At 37.8% G+C, this 19440-nt stretch overlaps 1 protein-coding gene across 1 annotated transcript; it reads right to left on the minus strand.

The window, feature by feature from the left end:
- Window positions 1-3657: 3657 nt before the first annotated feature.
- LOC149532337 (glucan endo-1,3-beta-D-glucosidase-like) lies at window positions 3658-7859 on the minus strand. The gene is made up of 3 exons (XM_089804484.1): window positions 7547-7859; window positions 5035-6372; window positions 3658-4062 (listed from the first exon to the last, which is right to left on the minus strand). Exons 1-3 carry the CDS (start codon window positions 7605-7607, stop codon window positions 4031-4033), a joined length of 1431 nt encoding a protein of 476 aa, XP_089660610.1. The 5' UTR covers window positions 7608-7859; the 3' UTR covers window positions 3658-4030.
- Window positions 7860-19440: the final 11581 nt, after the last annotated feature.

The raw sequence follows: 19440 nt of genomic DNA on the forward strand, positions 1-19440 counted from the left end.
AAGTGGGTGAGTAAGTTACAAGCCTATGATTTTGATATCACCTATGTTAAGGGGACACAAAATATTGTTGCAAATACTTTATTCCGTAGGCCACACCTCACTTCTATGATTCAGATATCAGAGGACTGGTGACACTTGATTGTAGTAGAATAAGTTAGAGACACATGGGCCTCTAATATAGTGGAAGGAACAGTGATCGACACTAGGTACACTCTCGTAAATGATTTGATCATTTACAAGAATAGGATTTACTTAGTCCCAGGATCAAAAGTGAAGCAGTTGATTTTGAGAGCATTCCATAATTCACCTACAACAGGCCATCCTGGGTATTTCAAGACTTACAGGTTAGTACGGGAGCGGTTCACTTGGAAGGGACTTAAGGCTGATGTTTTGCAGTATGTGCGTGAATGTCAAGTTTCCAGCAAAACAAACAAGAGCACACTTATCCAGTAGGACTCCTACAACCACTTCCTATTCCTGAAAGGAAGTGGGAGTGCATCTCTATGGATTTTATTACGAACTTGCCCAGGGCCTAGGGTCGTGATTGTATTTATGTGGTGGTGGATAGGCTGGAAAAATATGCTCACTTCTTCCCTATCGCTACTACATACTCAGCAACTCAGGTGGCAGAGGTCTTCTTCAGGGAGGTTTTTAGATTACATGGTTTGCCTCGGAGCATTGTGAGTGACAAGGACAACCGCTTCATGAGTCACTTTTGGCAGGAAGTATTTCGGTTGTGTGGCACTGAGCTTACACCTAGTACCAGTTATCACCCACAGACCGATGGTCAAACGGAGATTGTAAACAAATGGGTGGAAGGGTATTTGAGGAATTATGTGGCAGATCAACAGCGAGCTTGGGTCAGATGGATATATCTTTGTGAGTATTGTTACAATACTACATATCATATGACTATACAAATGACACCCTTCATGGCACTTTACGGTTATGAGCCAGTCAAGTACCTCGTGCTTCTGAACTATTATAGGAATGTAAGGATACAGTTGCTACTCTCAGAGAAAACATTGCTAGAGCTCAAAACCAACAAAAGCAGTATGCAAACAAGAAGAGGACTGAGCGTAGTTTTGAGGTAAATGATATGGTTTACCTCATGTTGTAGCCATATAAGCAGTTCACTCTCAAGAAGAGTGGTGCAAAGAAACTCAAGCTACGCTATTATGGACCATTCAGGATCATCAAGCGAGTTGGTGAGGTGGCTTATGAGTTGGAGCTTCCCACAGACAATAGAGTGCACAATGTGTTTCATGTACCATGCCTCAAAAAGGTGTTGGGTCAAAATGTGATGCCTTCTACAATATTACCTCCCTTGGGTGATGAGGGGAAATTGATCTTAGTGCCAGAATCCATTTTGGATAGCAGAGAGAAGCAGCTTCGCAGGAGAGTAATCAGAGAGTATCTAGTTAAGTGGAAAGATTTACCTATTGAAGATGCTACTTGGGAGGGAGAAGTGATTTTGCAGCATCCAGCATTAAGATTTCTTGAGGCCAAGCAATTTTAGGAGGGGCGGACCTATAATGTCCCATTTTTGGAGGAGTTAATTATTTATAAAGTTATCAATAAAAAATATATATATTACAAGGTAACTTTATATTTAATTAACTTAATAAAGTGATATATTTTATTAAGTCATTAAAAAAAAAATCTTCTAGAGGTTGCTGGAAGAAGTGGAGAAAAAATTAAAAAGGGAGGCTGACCTATCAAGAAAAAAAAAAAGAATAAATAGGCATTGAGGGCTCATTGCCTATCATCGAGATTTATTATTGATTTTTGCTGATGTGCGTTGTGGAGCCTAAGGTTTCTGCAAGTAGTCACAATTGGCCATTGAGAACGAAAACTCTCAATTGGTACGCAATTTTGAGGGTGTGAAAGATCACCTGAATTATTGCAGCTGTGGGAAGGATATTTCAATCCTTTCACTTGTGCTTAGTTGTTGGTTTGGAGTTTCAATTGGAGTTGCATTTTCATCATATCATCTTCAACATTCAGTCTCCAACATTTGCTCATTCTAGGTTCTTTAATTTCAGTTGTAGTTGCAATAAATTTTTAGTTGTATTCAACCAATATGGTTTGTTTGTAATGTGCCATGTTGTAATGTTTTAATGCTGAAAATTGCATATCATATGTCAAAACATTTGGTTATCATTCAATGAATACATTGGCACTATTTTACATCAATTATTTAAGTAGATTGGTGGCACGCAAATTTTCTTTATTCAGCAATATACTTTCTACAGTGTATTAAATTTAGGGTTTCTTTTAGTGACCTATTGTTAGTGGCTTTTGTTGGTTCTGAGCTCTAGCAATGTTGTCTCTGAGAGTAGCAACTATATCCTTACTTTCCTGTAATAGTTCACAAGCATGGGGTACTCGATTGTCTCCCAACAACAAATCTAAAAAACTAGGTGCCTTATAACTGTAAAGTGCCATGAAGGGTGTCATTTGGGAATGACTTAATTAGTTGAGTTACCATACATTGCATGATTGTGCCAATTAGAGAGGTTGTCTATGTAAGTGTTAGTCCTAAGAGGGGTGCATATTATTGTCTATGTAATTGTTTTCCCTAAGAGGGGTGCATATAATATGCATCTAACAAGGCAAATTTACTCATTGCTTAGGGGTAATACACCCAATTCTAAGGCCAACTCAAGGTGAAACAATTTTATTTAAAGATAATTGGTCCTTATAATTGAAGAGTAACAAAGTAACCAAAGATGAAACCAATTAATTTAAAGATAATTGGTTCTTATAATTGAAGAGTAACAAAGTAATCAAAGATGTTATAGTTGAGCCCTTCTAAATGAAATTATAAAGCTTGAAATATGTTTAAGTACATAAAGCTATATTTTGTATTATATTTAATAACCAATAAATTAGTTAGTTATGACATTTGTTCTTGATTATTATGTTTAGTTTTTAATATTTATCATTGCTTGTATGGTTAGAGAATCTTAATAGACCCTCCAACTACAATTGCATCAACCTCTTGATAATGTTGAGGTTATGTTTCTACTCTACTTGGAGCTAGTTGTGGTTGGGATCTACTAAGAAGCAAGGTTGTGCATACGAAACACCAATCTGTAATTTCATGGTTACACATAACAAAGGGATTAACCATATCTTGCCTATGTTCCACAATCCCTTGGTGCATAGAATAAAATTATTAAAGATAATCATTCATTATGTGTAGCTTTATGTTCTAGACCCCTTAGTTTAACTTTATGTTAATGAAGTAGAACAAATAATGAATTGGATAGAAGACTTGACCTTTGTAGTTGATCATCTAAAGATATACAAGTTGTGAATAGTATAACCTAGTACATTAAGAAGTTGTACAAGTATTATTGGTATAAAACAATTCATTTTGTATATCTCTATATATCTATTTGTATATTTAAATAAAGCTACCTAGATTTTATTAGAAACTTTCTTAAAATAAATAATAATTTAATACATAGAATTATTGATTTATAACTATTGAATTATTAATCATAATAAAATAAATAAATTATTTTAATTATATATAGATTTTTTATAATAAGATTAATGACTTCTAAAAATAAAATACGATGAAATGAAATATCAATCACCACTAAGAACTAAAAGCTGCATTGCTTTTCCAAGTAAAGAATCTAATCCTTAAAAGAACAAAATGTATTTTTCTTAACTTGTAAATATAGTGAAGAAGCTGAATGGATTCCAATACAATTCTTTATGAAAGTAGAAACCATGATGTACACGACTATCAAAACGGTGAGATAGGATGCCTCTCTGCCGCCGCCTCAGCTTATCCATACACAATAATAACAACATTAAAGGCTTTCACAAAGAGTGAAATCAGATGACTAATCTTCATCAATTGGACAAGACACTTTAGATACAATGACACTAATTATCTCACATTTTGTTAGGGAGGACAAAACTTCTTCAAATGAGTACAACCATAAACAGTAACATACTCAATGGTGTATTGAGCATACTTTGAAGTGACCTTTCTGCATTTCTTCCATTCTTATTCTTGCGGATAGTTACAAGTTCCATAGCCTGAAACAAAATAGCATATCATCAGCCCAATAGTACAAAACTCCAAATTGACAAATCTTAACAATATAAGCTACGATCTTTCAAAATTTTAGCTAGCCTGATCTCACATGAAGTGAGCGATCTTAAAAGGTAAAATTTATTTCTGGTCTATTATTTTATTGCTGATAGTTTGTTTTTTCATATTCATGAAGTGTAATGTTGATGCAATCAAAATCAAAAATCAGAATCTGAAAGCAAAACTATGATCAATTATAAACTATGGAAATCTACCATATCTTACCAGTAAATTTTTGCCTGTGAAACATCAAATGAGGGAGAGTTCATGATGGTTCACAGTGTAATCTATAATATTGATGTCAAAAAAATTCATATACAATTGAATCTAGAAATACAATACTAATTTCCAAAACTTATTGATGTCGACAGATTTCCACAGTCCATATAGTTATCAATCTTATATTTCTGAATTTGATTGTGTATAGAAATTCTTCAAATCAATATTTCAGATTACATGAAGTGAACCATCATCAAAATGTGAGAAAGATCAAGGGATTGAGGTGCAAATGAAAACGATCATGTTAAAAAGTTTCATATATACAATCAAATTCAGAAACATAATACTAATTTCTAAAACACATTAATATTAGTAGATTTCTATAATTATCAGTATTATATCTTTGAATTCAATTAAACATTTTAGACTGCACTAAGAGTGAACTAGGAGTGAACCATCATTAAGATGATAATACTGATATTTACAATGTAAAATTATTCAAATCAGCCACCCTGATCTCACATGAAAAAAATTGCACCAATTTTTTTCCAAAGCTGTGATTTTCCCATACGGTGCAACCGATTGCACCAAACAAAACTATGGCAGAAAGCGAAACTACGATTTTCGTGAACTAGAAAAGATCTTGCATCAAAAAAAAAATTCAAAGAAAAAAGAAGCGGGTATGGAGAAATCCTTACTGGGATCTGTAAAAGTGACGAGGCCAGTTCCTTTGAAGTTGCAATTCCAGTAGTTTCTCCCATGGACCTGGTAATAACTGTTCATGGCAAAGGAAGCATGAGCATGAACAGTATTAGGGCTATAACAAGGCCCTCCCTGACGAATTGAACCACAATCAGCACCGCCTTGGCCGCAAGAGAAATCCAGGGACTCCTGAAGAACAGAAGGGTCAGCACTGGGCTTGGCAATGCACCAGATTGCACCAGGCTGGCGTCCTGCATTAGCCGGGCGAGACCATTGCATGGGAAGGGGAGCAGGAGGAGGTGGCGCCGGCGCCGGCGCCGCCGCGCCGCAATACCCACAGCTCAAATCAATGTCATACACTTTCGATCCATCTGGCTGAAGAAGCCCAAAATTTCTCTCCGTCGTAGGCCCCGGCTTCTGGTTCTCATTGAACAGAGCAAAAATGTATGTGTCGATTACCCTGTTAGGCCTCATGGGCGTTCCCGCATTAGAAGTAACATGTTTTATGACTCTACTATTGTAGTTTTTGGCATTCTCTGGAGTAACTCCAATGTCTGCTGGATCTCCCTTTGAAGGCCATCCTGTCTCTGAAACGCTCACTGGAATACTATCATTGTGACCTAGAGCAGCCATGGCGGAATAAACAGAGTCAATTTGGGCATCCAGCATGTTATTGTAGGTAAAACCCTTGGGATCCTTAACCCCTGGAGATTGCCCAAAGAGGACATAATCCAAGGACACTTCTTTTGGGTTGTCTCTGTATGCAAAATAAGGGTATGCATTCACCATGAATGGTCCCCCTGTTTCTTCAAGAAACTTGAGAAGGGGTTTCATGATGGGTAAGAGAGAGGGCGTGAATGTGGCGGCTGAGGGAGGAAATGAGCTCTCGAGAACTGCCATGCTGTGGGGAGTAGAGACCTTTATCTTGTCTGCAAGATTCAATGAGACCAGAGCTGCATGAATGTTTTGCATTGCGGGTACGAGGGCATCACTTAATTTGCCATCTGTATCTGTGAGTGCTTCGTTGCCCACCATGATTTGTATAATGTTGGTGGCCGGATAGTAAGGACTGATCCTCTGACTCACCCATGCTTGCCCTGCATTCTCGCTCTCACTCACTGCTTCCGCTTTCTCGTTCTCCAAACACACCACGATTCCGATGCCCGTGTGTGCAAATGTCTGCAACACAGTGGGATCTGAGTCATAGATTTTCACTTTGTCTACAATGGTGTTGGCCAGGAGCTTTATCACTTGTTTTGCCGGCGGTAAGTTATTCCCCACCCTTCCGTAGTTCACACCTATGCCAGGGCCTTTCTCTGTCCCGTCGTCTCCCCCTGTAACACTCAAAAACATGCAACTTACTTCAATCAAACAATGGAAGAAACCCAAATGCTGAACACATGTACAAACATGCTGAATAGTATTTGCTCTCTTTGTAAGGGGTAAACAAGCTTTTTCTTTGACTCAGAGTTATGAATCCATGAGAGCTCAACAGATATATCAACATGATGAATGATATTTGCTTTTTTGTTTTTGAAAAGGTAATTGTTTTAATGCAGGGCAATAGATCAAAGGAATGTCTCTTTTCCAACATAATAAACACTCAACAAATATACCTTTGCAGAATTTGGATCTTGGTACAAAAACATCATAGTCATATTTGAACTATCATATCATGTCAAATTTTGTCACTAGATCTTAGTGACAAGAACAACACTACCACATTAGGACCTCCACTATATCAAAATTTGAATCTATATGACAAGAACAACACCATCCATCACTAAATAAAATTTGGTGTAAATAAGTGTGGGATCATAATAAAAGGACCTCATTCCAGTATAACAAAAACCTCACAATTATACCCTAGCAGAAATTGAATCTTGCTGGTCTAAAGAAGAACAATGCTATTTTCTATGAATAGGTTTGGGGTCATAATCAAAGGACGTCCCCAATATAATAAACATCCCCAGTTGCATTCAAACAGAAATTGAATCTTGGTTACAAGAACAACAATGCTACAATTAAAACTATCAGAAATTCCAAAAATTGAATCTTGAATCTTGACGCATTTAAACCATCACTGTACCAAAATTTAAATTCTGATAACAAGAACACCACCTTCACATTTGAACCATCACACAAAACCTATAATACTCACTACTTGCACTCTGAAACCCGACAAATGCAGACCAGTTATGATAAATCATTATAGTTCCATGTTGTAATAAAGATAAGCTTAGCAAATGCAGAACCATGGAACTTCCTTCAATGAAGAATGAGAGAAACCAAAATGCTATACGCACACACCAGATAAACCAATATGGTGAATGACATTGGCATTTTTTTTAGAGGGCAAACATTTTGGATGCAGAACCATGATATCTGAAGTTGAAGATGAAGGATAAGGATCTTATTTCTAATACAAACATTGAACAATTGTATCTTTAAATAATCTGAATCTTGATGAACATAATAACAACAGCGACCATAATATTTGCTACTTACATGCCAAAACCCATACAAGGCAAATGCAGAACCAAGTCATACTAAATCTCTGCAGCTCCATGTTGCAATCAAGATAAGCTCTCTCTCCTCCTGGACTCAATCTTGTAGACACATTCTTTTCCCCTCTCCTTTCATTTCAAATATTTTTTCCATCTCTGCAAACCCACACAGTCACCACTCACTCATAATCATTGACTATGAGCGCCACAAGTATGAATGGAAGTTCATAAACCTGTCAGTCTGTTGTGAGTTTTGAGGCTTTTGAAACGTTTTCCCTCTTCCAATGGAGGCAATGATTATGCCATGTGAAAATGCATGTGCAATGACTGCTCTTTCAAACAACAAAGGCAGAGGAGGTCCCATCACATTTCACAATCATGTCTTCCAACTGTCTGTCACCATTTTCAAACATACATTCATCTGGACATCTACTCATTTTCGTATCTATTGTAGACTTTCTTTCAACGTAAAATTCCCCATGCAACAGTGCAGGGTGTTTTGAATTGTTTTGAAAACATCAAAAGAGAATTTTGTCTGTATATACAAATTATATAGAGAGAGAGAGAGAGATATACTCTACTATTGAGAGTATAAAATGACTGCTTGCGGTAATCCTAATCAGTTGTACATCATGCACTAGCTACAGTACAAACAGAGGTTTAGAGAATTTGTTTAGATTTAAAAACTCACGCCATTGATGACTTTCCTGACAATCATGAAGCTTATACACGTGTGAATCATCAATTAATGAAATGATATTAATTTTAAACTTGAAATGATAAATAAGTTGCCAGGTAAAGACGGTGATGAAATTTATTTTGCTGGTTTCATCTCATTTAACGTGAGAATTCCCAGAGGAGTCCGTACCAATCACGTCCACTTTTCGGTGGCGATGGGCATTTCTCAAACCCACAATTGGCGCACTTAATCCGATCCGGACACGGATTTTTTTACCAGATGTATTACTAAGGTTTATAATTGAAATAAAGATATGTCCGTCAAAAGTGGTAGACAATTGTGGGCTGCGGTTGGGCTTTTGAGGTGCAGAGTGGCTTCCACCTCACACAGGCCGGACGAACAGCAATTCTTATTCTTTTGAGGTCCGTGAAGACGACAAAGTGTTTTCGAAAATCTCTCTCTACTTGTGGGGCTGAGGAGACGGCCAAACGAAATTCGGAAGGGAAGAGTTTTATGCTTTTATAAGTTTTGGTAGGGTAGAGTTTTATGTTTAAATTATGAGTTTTATTTTCTTATGAGTTTGTGGTGCAGTCATATTCAATGTGGGGTTCTGTTGGCAATATGTTTTTTATTAAGAAAAATAGGTTTTACGAAATTTGGAAGGGAAGAGTTTTATGCTTTTATAAGTTTTGGTAGGGGAGAGTTTTATGTTTAAATTATGAGTTTTATTTTCTTATGAGTTTGTGGTGCAGTCATATTCAATGTGGGGTTTTGTTGGCAATATGTTTTTTATTAAGAAAAATAGGTTTTACAGGGATCTGAAATTCAAAAAATTTACAGCATTAAAGTTAAGACATTAAAGTCTAGCAAAACACGAAACAGCAACCAACAGTCAAAAAAAAACAAAAGGCCAGAGGCCAGGAGGCAAAAGTCAACCGCCAGACCGACAAGGAAAGTTGAACCTAATGGTTCTCCTTATCCAGATCCTGCAAAGTTTCTGTAGCTTCATTATCCTTCTGGTTGTCTGCTCCTTCCCTGGTTAATGTTATGGGCTTCCTCCTGGTCCAAATGATCCACCTGGTCCTTGCCAGCATTCAGATCGGCCTCTTCCTTACCAATGTTCTGGCTAGTCAGCTTCCTTGTGTTCCCCCCGACGCCAACTCTCATAAGAGTATCCCCCAGGTTGACAATGTTCTCGTTCAAAGTGTGCAGAGTGTCCACAATTTGATTAATTAGAATCTGGATGATATTATCTAACCTCTGGACTTTCTGTTCAACCAGGGAAAATCTATCCTCCTAATCATTTCTAGAGTCCTGGCCATTGCAGTGCTTCTGGTTGTCATCCTGGTTGTTCATCCTTCCGGTGTTCTCCTGGACTCTGCGGGGGCTCTCGCTGCTATCCCGGATAATCTTTTCCTTAAGAGCCTCGATTTCTTGAAACAACCATTTGATAGATCGAAAGTTATCTATCAATCTGTTCTTCGCGTTGTTTAGAAGGTCGATGTCGAATTCTCGCGTGTTATCAGACAAGACCAGAAGAGCGGCGTCGATGAGCTCATCATAATGGGTTCTGCCATCGAGGTCCTCCATCACCTGTATGTTCATTGGCTCTCTGAAAATTCTCAACCTAGCAGTATCCATGTTAAAATTCCTCCAAGCCCTCCTCCCGTCCTTTCTTATCACCTCCCCACTTGTTTCCATAGTCTTCTCCTAAGGCAGGGAAGAGAGAGAGACAGGACCACGAGTCTCGGAGGTCGGGGCGATGGGGTCTTCCCAAAGTAGGGCTTGGTCCGCTTTTCTTTTTCTGGAGTTATCCGGGGGAGCATCGAGGGTATCAAGGGTTTCCTTCCTGTCTCTCTCCCACCCCTTTTCCTCATCTTTCACAGTGTCCTTCCCCTTCACCTTGTCCTCATCCTCAGACTCAATCTTAGTCTCCTCTTCTTCTTCACTGTCTTCTTTCTCCTCCTAAGGCTCGGGCTTGGGAAGAATAGGGGGGAGACCTCTAGGGCTCTTTCTATTGGGAAAGCGGGGGTTGTGGGCAGCAGAGATGGCTTTGGTGGAATAATCCCCGTCCTCAGATTTAACAACTTGAACATCCTCAGAGTTCGAACTGGCAGTGTCCTCTGAAGCATTACTTGGGTCACCGAGGGATTTTTCCCTGGTATGAGCTTTCAGAAACTCATAGACCAAGAGGAGAAGACCTTCGTGGAGGGCAAGATTAGCGATGGGCTTTCTCTTGAAACCCTCAATATTCTTAAACATGGAAGTGAAAAGAAAGAAAGGAAAGGAAATTTTAACAGCATGCCTAAAGTGGTTAAGCAACACAAAATGGTGTGTTCTTATCCTATCAAACCTGGAATCAAAAGTGATATACTCAATGAGAATCCTGAGAACATACCTCCATAATTTTTTGATGGATTCCATCTCATAGTAAGTGTCTATCTTGATAAGTTTGTTCCTCTCAACATCATCCTTGACAAATTCGCTAACAGCATTGGCCGACATCTTTTTATCCCTGAAGAAGTTTATGCCAACCTGAGGGATTTCTGTCATGTCCCCTTTTCAAATAATTAAAAAATAATAATATTTTCTAAGGCAGGCAGGCCCAAAAAGGTGAAGTTTCAGGAAAAGGGGATAATCTTTGGAAGCGAATGGACTAATAAATAAAAATTATTATTAAAATATGTTTTATTAACCCCTCTTGGACGTGAGTTAGGGTTATGCCCTCTTTTAAGGGGTTTGGAGGCATTCTAGGCTCATTCCAGAACTTGATTTTGCTCATTTCTTTGTTATTCTTCAGAGGCTACCAAACCTGTGGAGAAGGAGACCCAAGAACAGGAGTTTGCAGGTTTCCAGGGAGACCCAAGAACGGGAGTTTGCAGGTTTTCAGGAAGGCTAAGGACGGGAGTTTGAAGCCATTCCATGTGCATGCTCATGCAAAGTTTTCCTTTGTGCTGAACAGTGCAGATTTGTGAGTTTTCGGGTGTATTTTTTATAAGAGTTTGGTGTTTCCGGTTGAGTATTTCATATCAGTTTGGGTTGCTTCTGTATATCAGACTTTTAAATGTTAAAATAGAGCTGAAAATATGTATTTGGATATGATTATACTTCTGTGATAGATTATTAAGTTTTTGTGGTGATTCCGGGCTATTTTGTGCTATTTTCGGGAGTCCGATGAGCATTGTTTTTGTCCTCCGTTTGGGAACTATTGTGTGCATGTTATACAGATCTGGAAATGTCATTTTATAGGCTATTATGCTGCTCAAATTTCTGTAAAATGTCCACTTTAAGATTTATTAATAATAGGTGAAGCTGTGAAGCTTTTGGCACTATTTTTGGCATACCCGATTTGGGGTTTATTGAGAAATTGGTGGATCTTTGAAATATTGGTTGTTTGATCTTAAAGATCTGATTAGAGGTTGGAAATATCATAAAAAAATTAGAAAAGGGACATTTCAGTGGTATCAGAGCCATGATCTTGCCAGCCTGAGGGTTTGTAGAAGTTTGTATGTCAGTTTTGACAACTACCCAAATCTTGCATGTCAGTTTTGACAACTACCCAGATCTTGCATGTCAGTTTTGACAACTGACCAGATCTTGCATGTCAGTTTTAACAACTACCCAGATCTTGCATGTCATAATTTATGGTTGCATGTTGCTTCTAATCAGTTGCATGTCAAAATTTATGGTCGCATGCAACTAAGTGAAAGAGAAAAGAGATATTTACAGCGAGAAAAGAATAAAAAAAATTTGATCAAACCTCCAGTTGAAAGTAAAAGTACAAAATCCAAGGAAGGGAAAAGTATGGCTGATCCAAATGAGATGGCAAAGAAATTCTTCCAAGACATCCAAAATACTCAGAAGCAAACAGTGGATAGTTTGGCAGAAACTACAGAGGCTTTGCAAATATTGACAGAAAAACTACAAGGAGTTGCATCTATTAATGAGAAAGGGAGCACTTCAGAGGAGCCAAGAAATCTGAAATCCACACCATCTAAATCAACCAAAACTATTTTCTTGCCTGCAGATGAGCCACCAGTACCAAATCCAACCATTAATCCTGTGGAAGAGGTTACAGGTAACTTGATTACATTAAGAGCTACTTACAATGGCTTAGATGATGACTTTCGTAGTTCGGTTCCTTTTAGAGAGTATGTGGATATGATGAACACTTTGATGCCCAAGAAAGAGTACAGAAGGGAGCATGACATAAGTGGAAGAGAGCTCAAAAACAAAATAAGCAAATTTATAGCGCCTACTTTTGATGGAACAAATAAAATTTCAGCTAGAGCATGGCTACAAAAATTACAGACCTTCTTCACACTTAACCCCATGAAGGAGAGTGATGTTGTTCAAATTGCAAGTCTACACTTGGAAGATGTAGCCTATGATTGGTGGTATCATGGAATGACTACTCAAGGTCATGATCAGGTAACTACATTTGATGATTTTAGTCAAAGAGTGATAGATAGATTTGACCTCAAGGATGATGATTATGAGGATGTTGTTGTGCATGATGGTGAGATACTTGGTAGAGATGAGCAGACATTAAGCATTCATGACTTTTCTGAGAGAGAGAACCAGGCACAGTTAGATGCTTCGTCACATGAGGTTGAGGCTAGTAGTACTTCACATGATTTATCCCACCAGCTGAAGGTGAGTAAAGACAGTATTGTGACTTCATTATCTCATCATAACAGGTATGTGGAGTTAGTTGGTATTGGTCATATTACTTAAGTGAGGATTTTGCTTGAGTTACCAGTTGATTCTAGTTTACAAATATGGACTCGAGATTGTTATATTGGCATTTGGGATTCAGTTGACTGTAAATCTTTAACACTTTTTGGTAGCAGTGATTGTTTGGGTGCTATCATGGATTTGATTAGCAGATTGCACGGTGTTGTCTTTTCTTGTGCCAAGAGCTTATCCGATGTTGGTATTAGTTTTTACACACCGGTGTTGGGCTTTGTTCATATATCCAGTCGACCATACTTGCTGGAATATGTTGATGATCTTTCATATTTGGCAGTGTGTACAGATGAGTCCCAGGATCATATTGGCATTGATGACATCCAGGAGGATGCAGTGGGCAGTTTTGAAGACTTAGTTTCCTTGGGTATAGAGGAGTTGGACAGCAGTGCTATAGTTTTTGATACTCCATATGTTGATATGAGCTTTAGAGTTGATTCACAGGATATGGATGGTAATACTCTAGAGACTAGTAACTTTGAGGATACTCCTTTAGACAGTGCATCAGAGGAGGTTTGTAGGAGACAGTCAAGCCAGTGCCATCATGTGTCTAATCAGTTGAGAGTTAGTGACCGAGACATTGCTATCACTTGCCAGCATTTCAATGTTGCTCGTCAGTTGTTATCAGTTTATGGATGGGGTTCTCTTACTAGTGATGAGCAGGGAGGCAGTTATCTTTCCTTGACAGAGTTCCACTCTTTATGGGAGGCTATCCAGGTTTTGAGACAGGATTATATGCAGTTGGTAGCTGATAGAGATTATCTTATGGAGTGGGGTAGTACAGCATACGATGCATTGTTGGCTAAGGAAGATGAGGTGAGTGAGCTTACTCAGCAGCTTGAGGTGACTTCTAAGATTCTTGAGAGTACACAGTTGGCTTTCAAGGAGTCACAATTTCATTTGGCTAAGGTGACCATGGAGTTAGAGCAACTATTTTCTTTACCAGATTCTGTACACTCACAAGCGGTGGTGTCTGATGATCCGAGGATGTCCATGGTCGAGATTGTCAAAGATAGTGGAGATGGGGATGCATCCATCCTTAATACTAACATTGGCATATCAAGTTCATCCCCACTAGAGTCAGGTTTAGTTGAGTTGGGTGCTGCAGCAGATTGTTGTGATATGCCTGACATGGTGGTGACCTCTAGTACTAATGGCACGAAGACTAGAGATGTTGTATCAAAGACCATGTGTGATGTTGGTGAGCTGACAGTTGGCATGGTTCCTGCTAGTAATACTACTCCCTTGGTGATATCTTCAGAGGTAGTAGTTAGTTCCAACTTGGTTAGTGATCGATTGCAGTTAGTTACATCTGGATTGCAGTTTGAGCCACTGATTGAGATTGGTGCATTCTATCGGCATTACACTGTGAGGTATGCTCATCAATCTACCTTTGATGACCATGTTGATGAGATGATGATACAGAGATGTACTTTGGTTCCTAGTGTAGACACCTAAAAACCTTTAGAAAATAAAGTATTTTTATTTTCTAAAAAAGTCCTGATGACATCATCATTTATTAATTAATTATTTAATTAATTAATTAATTAATTTTTATGCCATTAAATCCCTTTATCTTAATTAAAAATATTTAATTAAAGAATCCCTCCCAAAAATGTTTAAATCTTATTTAAACATTATTTCTTTATTTATTAATTATTTAATTAATAAATTGACCAAAAATCCTAAAATAAATAAATAATTTATGTTTTGCCCAAAACTTGGCCAATTTCCTTATGACCAATAACCTCTTCCAAAATCTTCTAATCCTTCTTTAATTTTGATTAAAGGCTAATCCCATCATTTCCTACCCCTAATCCCAACTCAAAATATTTAATTAAGATTAAATATTAATCCTCATGTTTATTAAAAAAGTTTTAATAAATATCTCCTCAACCCAAACCCTTGAAATAAATAAAACTTTATTTATTTCCTAAAAATCTAATTTATCCTCATCCTAAGAAGTTTTAGACTCTTCTAGAAAGTCTTCATCCTCATCCTAGGAAATTCTAGACTATTCTAGAAAGTCTTTATCCTCATCCAAAGTCTAGACTCTTCTAGAAGATGTCTTTAAACCTAATCCTAATCCCCTCCTAACCTTGTCACATTCCCTAAACATGGGTTAAGAATTACTAACCCAAGCCAAAGTTAACAAATATCTCCTCCTTCACCCACCCTCATTAAATGCCATCCACTTGCCTATCCCTAAGCTAATCCTAAACCATCCTAATCCATCCTCTAATCATTTGCACAAGCCTAAACAAGCTTAAAACCTTCCTAATCAAGTCCAAGTCGAAATTGCTCTCATCACCCTCAAAATATCTTAACCATAAAACTTTATGAAGTCCACTAGGTCATAAATGACTCTTACAAGCCCTTTTATTGCTCTTACAAGTCATTATGAGGGTCTTTATGAAGATTTTATCCCTTGAGCCTCCTTTGTTGACTCATCCTTCCCCTTTCCTCCATCCTCTCACCATGTGACATGTGTCACTCCTTGATTGGCTATAAAGAAGCACAATCTATGTGCTCTCCTCTCATGCAATCTGAGCCCTCCATAAGCTTTTTCCCATCCTTGCAGCTTAGCCCTCAAACCCTCAAGCCTCTTGCCTATAAATTGGATCCTTCCCCTTTGCAAAATAACACAATCCATGAAGTAAAGTCATAATGCCATTTTAAGAAGCCATTTTACATCAAAACCATACACTCACACCCAAATTCCAACTCCATTTGAAGCCCTTTTTGAAGCATAAGCTTGAGCATACATCTTATCTATTTAGACAAAGCTACTCAACAAGAGAGCTTCTTATTGAGAGAGTCAATTAATGGCTCATATTCTCAATTGAGAGCTCATCTTAGTCTATCTTGAAGTTTATGAATTTTGTTTAGTTTATAGAAGCTTTATTTAAATTTGGTTTCTATTAGCATACTAACATTGCTCATATACATTTTGGCATGCCCGGTGGGACCCCGCATGGGTCATCTTCATTAGCTTTTTTAGTCAAGTTTTGTATGTCATTTGCTGATTTTGGCTAATTTTGCTTGTTTTTGTGATTGGTAGGATTGTATAAATTGGTTTTGTAGGTCCACATGAGCATGAAGAAGACAAAGGAACTCATAGTCTATCTCATAGTATTTGCAGATTTTTCAAGCTTATAGGTGGACAAAGCACTTGGAATTCTTCTTCCTCTTCTTGTCTATATTCTTCTTATTCCATCTACTTCTTCTTCTTCTTCTTGTGGGAGATCTTGGCCATTTTTTTTAAGGAAGCAAAATCATACACACTTCTTTTTAGTGCTTAAAATGAACCCCCAAATCATACTTAAATCCATTGAAAAATTAAAAATTTGCAAAAAAGAAAAAAATCTTTTAACAAGTGAAACTAAACCAATCTAATCATTTGCATCCTTGCAACATCAAGGTTTTAGATGCATTCATGCAAAATTAGGAACACTTCATTTTTGGGAATTTAAAAAGAACTTCAAGTTTCCATTTCAAAAGGTTCAAAATCAACACTAAGTGCACACTAAAGTTCTTTTAAAAAAATCTCATGAAAACTAAGAGTCCTAAATGGTTGCCAAAAATTGTCCTAAAAGCTTTGTTATTTGTTCCAAACAAATGTCTTATTGCAAAATCTTGAATGTTTCTTAAGTTTTTCATGCATCAAAACAATCTAGGAATATCATTTTTGGGCTTAAAACATGCAAACTAGAACACAAAATCTTGAATGAAAACCAAAGTCCAAAGAGTCATTTTCACTTTTGAGTCCAAAAAAATCTTGAATGATCTAAGGTTAAAACAAAGCACTTCAAAGTTCTTAAAACAACACACAAAATCTCAATCTTGAATGCTCAAAAGAAAACACTTGAATGTTTAACCACTTTTCTTTGAATGCATGTTGCTAAAATCACTCTTGAATGTCATGGATTAAAATCAAATTTTCCTTGAATGCATGATTAAAACAACAAATCCAATCTTGAATTCTAAGGATCAATTAACCATTGCAATATCAAACACTTCATTTGGAGCTTCTAAAAATTGAACAAAACAAATCTCTTTTCCACATGCAATCTAGGTAAAGTTTGATTTTTGGACATTTAAGAAACCTTGTTAAGTTAAAATACAAATTTGCAAAAATCAATTTGAGTAGTTCCTTGGACTCACCTCTTTTCTAATCACCCATCAAATATTAACCATTGGTTGCAATCTCAGCGCCATTTATGGGAATGGGTCTACTTGAAAAAAGTGTTAAATGTTCCACAATCTAACTCACTCACTTGGTCTTTGAATGTTTGCTTTAACTTTATCAAAATTCTTAAATGATCAAAACTCTAGATTAAATCGATCACACTTCAAGTTTGGGCACTAAAATTGAACAACAACTGACGTGGAGAGCCTCCGGGCGCGCGCTTGAAATAGAATCTCACACACTTTTGTTTTGGGCTTAAAACAAACTCACACTCAATCTTGAATGCCTTAAAGAAAATTAATCGATACTTGACGTGGAGGGCCTCTGGGCGCGCGAGTTTTCTTTTGTTGACCCTAACTCTTCTTATTGTTTGCATTCTTCGATCGATTTACTTTTGTTGGCGCTTCAAGTTGGAATTGAACATTGTCTCTTAAACATGAGTGCTTGCAAAGTCTAGATTAGCACACATAAGAGTCAGTTGGTAAAAGAACAAGCGTGTTTTTTAGCCCAAGGTCATCCAATTCTTCTCTCTCCTTGTCGTCTTTCAAGGCCATCTTGGGTGCATAAGATTAGGATCCAAAACTTTGTTTCTTTTTAGGAGGCCTGCTTGGGGATTTCATCACCCCTTGGACAACCTCAACTCCAGCGTTCTGGCGGAGTATAAGAATCGGGAGGTGAATCAAAAGACACCTCTCTTGGGATCAAGATTTTGTCACTCGGGCTAAGCCTCTAGGAACTTTATACCCTTGAGAAGTGAAAGAGGAGAAGTGGGTTACCGCTCCTCTCGGCTATGTGACATCTTTTTGGTCTCATCTACGGATTTGGGCCTCACGTACCTTGGGTATATCGAGGACTCCTTAGCTAAACCAACTGTCAGCCTTGTAGACAACCATCTAGGATGTTAATGTGTTTGAGGTGACTGATCGAAACATTTGTAGAACATACACACTCCTTGGCGCAAGTATCACTTTCTGAGAATCAAAAACTTCTATCTGGTTGTTTCTATCTATTGCTTGATCTTTTATTTGTTGAATGAATGTTTGCCAAACTTGGTCAATCCTAGCTTAGGGCATACTTAGCGTAGTCACTGCCTATTCCAAAAGTTGAACGAGTTGAAGCAAAACAACCAAGATCTCTCAAAGCCAAGCGGATTTAGAAATTGATGTCAGAGCAACCCAAACCCAAATAGAAGTTCCACAAAGTTAAACTCAAACCATCTCTAGCATACCAAGAACTTTCAGCCAAGAGAAAAGAAATAACACCAAGCCCACGAATTGCCAAACTCCACAAAGTAGAGGACAAAGCTACCGACGAAGCACTTCAAGAGGCCTGGTTAGAGCGCACCATCAAATTTAGCCAGGATCCAGGAGTTAATCCTGCTTATGCCTTACCAACTAGGCATGATTTCTATGATTAGACACCCTTGTTTCTCCACATCTTCTTGGATTAGCTTCACTTTAGAGTCATCTTTGTAGAAAAGTCAGCCATCTTAGGTTATCCCCTTAAGCATTATTAGCTCATCCATCTCATTTAGAATCAAAACCATCTAGCCAGCAATCAAAACCTCACATCCAAGCCTTCAAAATTGTTGTCACTTTTGCCAAAAATTTACCACTCCTAAAATCTTCCAAATCCATCAATCTCACCAAGGTTATCCCTTTGACAGAGCTTTTTTTAGGGTAATCTAGCTTTGTCACTTGTTATCCCTCATCACCTTGAGCTAAAGGTTGGGATCCACAAGTGGTCAATCTCGTGTTCTTCCTAAAAGATCATCAGTCTATCCTTAAGTTGACACAATCACCACCAAGCTTGCACATAGGAAAGCAGACCTTTCGTGCTTTGGCAACATATCTTTGAAGTTAGAATCGCCAACCCAATCCTCCTTAGGTTTTGTCATATAGCTTTGCCTTAACCTAGGAAATCATTTGCATAGAGAAGCCTTCCCCCTTTTGCATCCATCAGCATTATTGCATCTCATCCCTAGGAGCATTTTTCATGCCACCCGTCACTCGCTTAGCCAAGAAGAAAGAAACAATGGAGCCCTAGCATTTGGATCGAACAACCTCACCCCCCTTGAGCACTCAGCCATCCTTCAGCCCAGAGAAAGCTATGCCATCATGTACTGACATTGAAGCTTTCATGAACCAACCAGGAAATGCAGTATTGGTAAATGTCATTATAGACAAGAACAAAGAGACAATCATGGCTAATTTTCGAAGGGAAAATGTGGGAACCTTTGACTTTGGAAGACCCCCTCCATTATCATATCCATCTCACC

This window comes from Cupressus sempervirens, chromosome 10 (genome assembly GCF_028749045.1).
Source record: "Cupressus sempervirens isolate cs-2001-9-10 chromosome 10, ASM2874904v1, whole genome shotgun sequence".
Lineage (NCBI taxonomy): Eukaryota > Viridiplantae > Streptophyta > Pinopsida > Cupressales > Cupressaceae > Cupressus > Cupressus sempervirens.

Coding starts and splice junctions, on each gene's coding strand:
- LOC149532337 (XM_089804484.1), bottom strand. CDS start 7,607: ATGGAGCTGCAGAGATTTAGTATGACTTGGTTCTGCATTTGCCTTGTA. Junction 6,373..7,546: donor CCTTGTATGGGTTTTGGCAT/GTAAGTAGCAAA, acceptor TGAGTGTTACAG/GGGGAGACGACGGGACAGAG. Junction 4,063..5,034: donor CGTCACTTTTACAGATCCCA/GTAAGGATTTCT, acceptor ATTTTGTTTCAG/GCTATGGAACTTGTAACTAT.